The 8,698-nt window shown below is 48.1% G+C and overlaps 1 protein-coding gene across 1 annotated transcript; it reads left to right on the forward strand.

The window, feature by feature from the left end:
- The first annotated feature begins 1,206 nt into the window (after positions 1–1,206).
- Positions 1,207–6,245, forward strand: RMI2 (RecQ mediated genome instability 2). The gene is made up of 2 exons (XM_019650932.1): positions 1,207–1,565; positions 5,182–6,245. Exons 1-2 carry the CDS (start codon positions 1,259–1,261, stop codon positions 5,328–5,330), a joined length of 456 nt encoding a protein of 151 aa, XP_019506477.1. The 5' UTR covers positions 1,207–1,258; the 3' UTR covers positions 5,331–6,245.
- The last annotated feature ends 2,453 nt before the right edge of the window (positions 6,246–8,698 follow it).

Raw genomic sequence — 8,698 nt, forward strand, 5'->3', positions numbered from 1 at the left:
ATTTTATAAAGTGAACAACTAGAAATAGCCTTACTGTCCAACTCATGGATGTTGGTTAGATAGGTGTGAGGAGACAAATATTATAGAATATTGTGCAATCATTCAAGAGGAAGCCGGGGAATATTTGTTGATATGGAAAAATGTTTATTATTAAGTGAAAACAATATACAAAACAATACCTGTATATTAAAATTATATATACATATATATATATTTTAAAAGATTTTATTGGGGAGTTGGGGAGGGGAACAGCGTTGAGGAATCGGGGAAGGGGAACAGACAAGTTGCTGTCCTTCTTGTTCTTCAGTCTACTTGTGGAGGATGGCCCATGTTGGTATTATCACTGCGTTCTCACGGCAGCTCATGGCAGCTCACGCCGGCTGCTGGCTACTCACGGTAGCTTACGGCAGCCCACTGCAGCCTATGCTGTCGCCAGCGACTCAAGGCAGCCCACCTCCAGGTTGAGCTGTTGTTCAGCATCTTAGCTGTGGAGGGCAGTGTCACTGGCCCTCATATGTGGGATCCGAACCGGGGTCCTCTGGCGTCCCAAGCCAGTTCTTAACCATGGCGCCACTCGGCCGCCCCAAATATATTTTTTAAAACCTGGATGCTAATAGACCCGAATGTTAACTGTGGATATCTCTGAGTGATTTTTACAATTTTTTTCTTATCTTAGATTTCCTTTTCTAAATTTTCAACAACGAATGCGCATTTCTTTTGTGAAAAATATAGTAATCTATTATTTTTTAACTTTTAAATTATTTTGTTATTAAAATATAATAAATAAAAATAGTAATAAAAGAAATAAAATAAAGCAAAGAAAGAGTAATTTTACTAGCTGTCCCTGTCCCTCTTTCCAGCCTTCTGCCTTGACTCTTGATCACTCCAAAAAATATGGACTCATCATGTTACTATTCCTTACAGTATTTACTAGTATTTATTACCTCCGAGTACCCTATTATGCAAGGCGATGTAAAGATGAATACTCACGTTCTCTAAGTGATTTGCATGAACAACAAATTTTCAGGTGCGTTAAGCGGAGTTCTTCACCCCTCTCTATCCTCTTTCATCCATTCATTCCGAGCTTGGGTGGGGAGGGGCGTTTATTTTACGTGCGCCTGCGCACTCCTGGCGGCTAGTGGGCGTCGCTCGGGGGGGGGCGGTCCCCCCTCCGTCGCCGACCAATGGCCGACTCCGCCAGCGCGCCTGATTGGTGCCCGCGGGGCGGGCCTCCCTGCCTATCAAAGTTAGCGGGAAAATGGCGGCGGCTGCAAAGGCCGCAGACTCGTATTCCAGCGGCGGCCCGGCGGCGGTAAGGCTGCCCCAGTCGCCGCCGTTCAAGGTGCTGGCGGAGCAACTGCGGCGCGACGCGGAAGGCGGCCCGGGCGCGTGGCGGCTGTCGCGGGCGGCGGCGGGCCGCGGGCCGCTGGAGCTGACGGCCGTGTGGATGCAGGGCACGGTGGTGGCGGCGGGCGACGGCGAGGCGCGGCTGCGGGACCCGAGCGGGGCCTTCTCGGTGCGCGGCCTGGAGCGGGTGCCGCGCGGGCGGCCCTGCCTCGCCCCAGGTAACGGCCGGAGGCTGACTGGGGGCTGACCCTCGTGTTGCACAGCCAGGGGCGGGGCCTGGCCGTCCCGCCTCCGGCAGGCCCCCCACCCCCCACAGGACCCTGCCTTCCTGTCCCAGCCCCACTCGAGCGCCACCCGAGCTGAACTGATGGTAAACATCACCTGCAGCCCGATTTTAAAAATACAGATTTTAGGACTCCCCCAGCCATCCTCGTCGAACCCTCCAGGGGAGGGACCCCCAGCGTTTGTATTTGTAACAAGGCTCCCCATAGGTGATTTTTTCCCCCCGTCACGTTTTGGAAAATACTGTACTAGAAAATCTGTGTTCCTCTTAGCGTCTCAGAAGCCCGCCGGGACCCCTAGGGATGGGGAGCCCCAACTGGCAGCGCTCCCTTATGGAACTGCCTTAGTCTGTAGGTCACTCATTTTGCCTCTTTTAAATCAGCGGTACTCAAACTGGACAGTGCATCAGGCTCACCCCGAGGGCTGGTGGAAGCTCAGACGGCCGGGCCCCACGCGCATGCTTTGTGTGGTGTCTGCAGGACCAGGGTGGGGTTGAGAATTTACGTTTCTAACCAGCTCAGAGGTGTTTCTGGTGCTGCTGTCCCCGGGGGCCACACTTTGAGAACCACTGGGCCAGCCTGCTAAGGGAGAGCTGGACTGTCTTGACAGCTGTATCTTCAACGTTAGGTTCAATTCCTAGCTCTGCCCCTTTGCAGCTGAGCTGCCTGGAGTACTTTTCTTAACTTTTTTGGACCTGTCCTGCCTCTGTCAAAAGGGGCTCATAAATCCTACCTGTCGTGTGGAGTCAATTCGTAAAAAATGGCCTTAACACAGCTCCTGGCTTATGGGGAGGATTCAAAAAATTGTGATGGTTGTGCCTTCCTGCAAAATGCTCCTGTTCCCTTCTCGCCCTGCCCCCTGCCCCATGGTTCAGCCTCCCTCTCTGCCCTCTGCTGCAGCGTTAGTCCAGCACGTGGCCCACAAACTGCAAAAATGGTTTTTACATTCTCAAATGGTTGAAAAAAATCGAATACTATTTCGCCAAATGTGAAAAGTGTAATGAAAGTCAAATATCAGTGACCATAAGTCAAGTTTTATCGCAACACATTCATTTACATAATATCTAGGGCTGTTTTCCCATTATAACTACAGACCTGAATAGTTGCAACAGAGGCCCTGTGGCCTGCAAAGCCTGAAATACTTCCTATCTGGCCCTTTACAGAAAAAGTTTGCTGATCCTTGGCCTCGCATGTAACCCATGCTGCTTGGCATCTCCCACGTCGGATCCCAGCCCTGGCATGAGGTTGGCACCAGTAGGCACCTTAGCATTTGAATGGCTAGGCGTTGGCGAACCTGTCTGACTTACCCATTAGCCTGAATGCCTGCAGGCAGGGGCTGTGCCATTTCATTGTGCTAGATAATACCAAGTTTTGATTGACAAAGCCTAGTCACTGCCTTCAGGCAGGGAGCCAGGAAAGTAAACCGGCCACTAAAACACAGTAATATCTAGGCTTGAACAGGTTGCCGAGGGAGCAGAGAAGGGACAACTGATCCAGGCTTGCGGGGTCCGGGAAGGCTTCCTGGAGGAGGTAGCTCTGAAGGATGTGTTGGAATTAACTGTAGGGACCAACCCTCCCAGGTTGCCTGGGACTGAGGGGGCCTCAGTTTTAAAACCAGAACAGTTGGTCACCCTGTGTCTATCTGAGGCAGGCGGTTGTCCAGGTCAATGGAACAGCATGTGCAAAGGCTTGGAGGTGAGAGCCCGTGCCTTTGGGGAGCCTGAGGCAGAATATGGGGCAGTAGTGGAAAGTGGGAGGGCTCCCCTCCTGCTGAGCTGTTTGTGGAAGGACCTGCCTATTTCAGGGTGGCCATTAGCCGTATTCATCACATCAGTGCTGTACCCGCACTGCTCCCGTCTCTGGGACATCCAGCGGTTTGTTTCTATAAACGTCAGAACGTCAGGTGCTAGCTACATGCGCAGAATTGAGTCAGAACTCTACCTGCCCTTGAGTTGTTCCTAGTCTGCAGGGCAAGAGGGGAGAAACGATGATGTAGACTGTGATAAGAGGGTTTGAGAAAGGTCACTGCCTTAGCGGGATGGGGGCGGTTGGAAGCCGACCAGCCGTTGAAGTGGCCAGAAGATGAAGGCCTGACAGCAGGGAGACACTGGAAAGACACAGGGGAGGGTGTGGGCGGGCTGGACAGGGCTAGTAACCCCGTGGTGTGATCTCAGGAGGGAAGCGCGCACACCTTTGAGCTCAACCCTCTGTGTGTGTCTTCGAAGTGGGTCTCCTGTTAACCTGTCCTGACTGGGATCTCCTTGGGCTTGCTCTTTATTTTAAAAAAACCCAAAAACTGAACATTTTAATTTATTTTTAAGGAGGGCGCAGCTCAGAGTGGCCCATGCGAGGAATCGAACCAGCAACCTTGGCGTTACCGGCACCATGCTCTAGCTAACTGAGCTAACCAGCCACCCCATGGGCTTGTTCTTTCTTTCCTGGGTCTTTAGTCATTCTTTTTCTGAGGGTTCCATCTCTACCAGTACTTTAAGACCGTTCAGAGGATATGGCAAGTTTATTTTTAGAACTAGCCTCTGTCACCGAGGAACCCCACGTTACTTGTGCAGGTAGAATCTGGAGATGAGTTCAGAGAAGCCTAAATGCATCTTGCCAGGAGTCGAAAACCAGAGGGTCAGGTATGAGCTTGCCTGGCTTCCATCAGTCATAGCCCTGGGACCCTTGTGCAGACTGAGCCCTGCTGTTGGAAGCAGCGTGATAAAAGCAGCCTTGCAGGGGCACGCAGTGGAGGCTGGCAGTATGCCTGCCCTTCCTGCTGTGTTTGGGGTGTTTTACACAATTGAGTTTTATGTAGTTAAGACCTGCCAAGTTTTGCTTTCAAGGAGAGCCACTTCCCCAAGGGAATGGGAAGAGAGTCACAGTTAATATGTCATTAGATCATCCCCATGGCAGCCTGCCCTCTTGTTGATTTGCTTGCACGAGCCCAGCCAATGATTCGGATAAAGGGGGAGGTGGCAGGCATTGGTCCTGGGCAGCTGGAACAACGGCGCAGCATGGCGGGGGTTGGGGGCGGGTTATTGTCGTTGCTGCTTGCACGGCTTTTTTGGCAACATCAAGAGAAAATTGGATTTGCTTTGGGACTGTCAGGGGGTGTCTTTGCAGAAAGGAGACTCATCCTGTGTAGAGACCGGTCACGTTCTCAGGCAAGAGAAAAGCTTGGGTTTTCTGCCCGTGCCTGAGAGTGGTCTGTTTAACGATAACTCATTCTCTGATGTGAGTCTGTTCCATTCCTTGGGCATGATCATTCTGTCCATGATGATAGCTTGCTGCAATTTTTTCCCCTAACATTTTAAAAGCAGAAACCAAAGAAGATACAGATGTCATCCTTCAGGTTAAACGTTGAACTTATTGTCAACATATGTATATATTTCGATCACTGACCTCCTTGGCACTTTTGATCTCAACTCTGCATTTTTTCTTTAATGGCTCTAATTTGCCTCTCTGCTAAAGTTAAGCCCTCTGAAGGACTGGGTCTCTGTTTTGCTTTTGTTTTTTCCATCAATGTGAATATTACCATGGGCTTTTCTTCTTCTAGGAAAGTATGTGATGGTAATGGGAGTGGTTCAGGCATGCAGCCCTGAGCCGTGCCTTCAGGCTGTGAAGATGACTGATCTTTCCGATAATCCCATCCATGAGAGCATGTGGTCACTGGAAGTGGAAGATCTACACAGGAATATTCCCTAGATGATGGGAAAAGCAACCGAGATTCCGAAACGACTGAGGTTCTTATCCCATGTGGATTTCACGGACATTGTTCAATGCGTATTTCTCAAAAGTTCCTCGGAGAGCTTTGCTTTGGCTCACCAAGGAGTCCCGATGTAGGGTTTCTAAATGCTGGGACGCTCTAGCTCCCTCAGCCCTTGGTGCCCCTTTGCTTTGACCACTGTTTGCTGATGAAAAGCAGATGTGTTCTTTCTCTCTCTCTCTCTGTTTTGGTTTATGTGTGTTAATTCTCTCTAAACCACACAGAAATCTCTTGTTGCATTTTCCAATTTTTACAAGCGATGCTGCTTTTTCCGTTACCACCGCGACCCTATTTTATGGTGCAAACTTTGAATCTCAGTTGTTGCCCGTGGTTTTGTGGACAGGAAAACAGACTGCGTGAAAGAAGAATACTGTCATGGCCCCCCGCGTATTCTCCATCCACGAATTCTCCTTCCACATCCAGTTTGCAAGTCCAGTGGCGCAGCGGCCTCTCAAAGACACAGCTCTCTCTTTCTGCGTCAGTCACCACTCAGCCCTGTGTGGCCCATTTCCTTTAGATGTTGTCGATGATGGAAGATGCCAAAACGCTTTTGAATGTCAACACCATTTCTCGTTCAAACTAAACTTAAGATTGAGAACAACTTTCAGGCATTAACTTTTGGTGAGACGCTGCAAGGGCGCATCCTCCTGGTGCAGAGTTCTTACATTTTTGGTATGGAACGAATTTTTTGTTGTGATTGTATTGAACGTTGGGTTGCTGCTCTCTGCCTCTTATCCGACCCTCATATTTCCGTAGATTGTAAATATCAAGGGAGTCGGGTTTAGTTCCAACATTGCTGTAGAGTTTTGCTGGATTATTGATCTTCTACCACTAATAAATTCTTTGATATGCTGTATGTGTGTTTTTTTTTTAAATAGACCTTTTTTTAGAGCAGCTTTAGATTTATAAAGAAAGCAGAAAGTACAGAGAGTTTGCTATGCCCCCTTCCTCAGCTTCTCCTGCTAGTAACATCTTGCACTGGTGGGTACATTTGGTACAATTAATGAGCCAACATTGATACATGATTATTGACTACAGTCCGTGATTTACATGACGGGTCACCCTTTGTGATAGACAGTTCTGTGAGTTTTACGTTTCTGCACCGTTACCGTATCACCCAGAATTGTTTCACTGCCCTGAAAACCCTATGTTCTGCCTGGTCCTTTCTCCCTCCCCGTTCATGCTTGGCAACCACTGATTTTTCCTACTGTCTCTATAGTTTTGCCCTTTCCAGAATGTCATATACTTGGAATCATATAGTATGTAGTTTTTTCAGACGGCTTCTTTCACTTAGCAATATACATTTAAGATTGCTCCATGTCTTTTTGTAGCGTGAGAGCTGATTTCTTCTTATGGCTGAATAATGCTTTATTGTATGATGTACTGTGCTTTGTTTATCCATTCACCTACTGAAGGATATGGTTTGAGTCCAGTTTTGGGCAGTTATTAACAGAGCTGCTCTAAACATTTGTGTGCAGGTTTTGTGGACATGTTTTCAACTTATTGGGGTAATTGCCTAGGAGCACAAGTGGCGGGTAGCCATATGGTAAGCCCGTGTTAGCCTTGTAAGCAAGTGCCCGACTGTCTCCGTCTATTTGGGCTGCTATCACAAAACGCCATAGACCAAAAAACGTTCGAAATGTATTTTTCACAGTTTGGGAGGCTGGGAAGTTCAAGGTCAAGGTGCTGCCAGATTCGAGGTGCTGCTTCCTGGTTCATAGATTGCCGTCCTCTCGCTGTGTCCTCACGTGGCAGAAGAGAGAAGGGAGCTCGGGGGTCTCTTATAAGGGCACGAATCCCATTCATGAGGGCGGAGCCCACGTTTCAGCATAGGAATTTTGCGGGGACACAGTCTGTAGCTCTACTTTCCAAGGCGACACACTATTTTGCTTTCCCATCAGTAGCTTATGAGAGTTTCTGTTCTACACCCTCACCAGCATTCAGTATTGTCACTGTTTTGGATTTGCTGTTTTTAATTTTTTTTTTTTAAGATTTTTATTGGGGAATTGGGGGAAGGGGAACAGACAAGTTGCTGTCCTTTTGTTCTTCAGTCTAGTTGTGGAGGACGTTGCTTCACTGACCCAAGTTGGCACCATCATTGCGCTCTTCCTGGGCGAGGCAGACCAGTCACTGGCTCCTGGCAGCCACTCACGGCGGCTGCTGGCCACTCACACTTGTTGCTGGTTACATACGGTAGCTCATGGCAACCCACTGCCACAGGGGCTGCAGCCTACCCCGTCGCCAGCGACTCACAGCAGCCCAGCTCCTGGTTGAGCTGTTGTTCAGCATCTTAGCTGTGGAGGGCATTGTCACTGGCCCTCATATGTGGGATCCGAACCGGGGCCCTCTGGCGTTCCAAGCCAGCTCTTAACCAACGCGCCACTCGGCCGGCCAGGATTTGCTGTTTTTAAACTATAGCTTTTTTTTTTTTTAAGGTGGGGCAAATTGGAAATTATCATTTTTATTACTGACCTGGGTTTGTTGACCACTTGAAGCTTGTTTCAAGCAGGTTTATGTTCATAGTTTGGGGATTTTCAGGCAGTGTTGCTGAGCTATTTCAGGAGCTTTGTAGCCCTACAGACCTGAATATGAGCCTTTCGTCAGTTGTTCAACTTGCTGTGTGACTGTAAACAAGTTACCTAACCTCTCTGTATTTTAGTTTCCCCATTTATAAAATGTAGATTATACCCAGCTCATAACAATGATATGAAGAATAAATGAAGATGCATTTAAATCACTGTTACATGTGCCAGACACATGGTAGTCACCAAATGATTGTTGCTGGGGGGAATAGTAAGTTTCTACATTTGTCAGTTGCCTAAAATACACACACACAGAATAGTTTTAGATCCACAGAAAAATTGCAAAGAAAGCACAAAGAGTTGTCATATACTGCATTCAGTTTTCTTTATTATTAACATATTAATATCGTGCCTTTGTTACAATTAATAAACCAATATTGAGATGTTATTATCCAAAGTCTGTATTAGATTTCCTTAGTTTTCTTCCTAATGTCTTCCTGTTCTGGGATCCCATCCAGGATACCCCATTACATTCAGTCCTCAAGTGTCCTTAGGCTGCTCTTGATCAGTGGCTTTTGATTTCATTGACATTTGATTTTGATGTAGTCCCTGGGACCTCTGTTACAGGATTCTTAGGTTAATGCTTGATGCCCAAATTATTATAGGGTTCCCAATAGTAGCCCTTGAGCAGGGTGTGTGGTAGGCTCCTTACGACCTTACACTGAATCTGTCCTACTGAGGCTCCCCTTATCTGAAACCGGCTTTTCTGCTAGAAAACTGAGCCA

The sequence above is a fragment of the Hipposideros armiger genome, unplaced genomic scaffold (genome assembly GCF_001890085.2).
Source record: "Hipposideros armiger isolate ML-2016 unplaced genomic scaffold, ASM189008v1 scaffold_149, whole genome shotgun sequence".
NCBI lineage: Eukaryota > Metazoa > Chordata > Mammalia > Chiroptera > Hipposideridae > Hipposideros > Hipposideros armiger.

Coding starts and splice junctions, on each gene's coding strand:
- RMI2 (XM_019650932.1), top strand. CDS start 1,259: ATGGCGGCGGCTGCAAAGGCCGCAGACTCGTATTCCAGCGGCGGCCCG. Junction 1,566..5,181: donor GCGGCCCTGCCTCGCCCCAG/GTAACGGCCGGA, acceptor TTCTTCTTCTAG/GAAAGTATGTGATGGTAATG.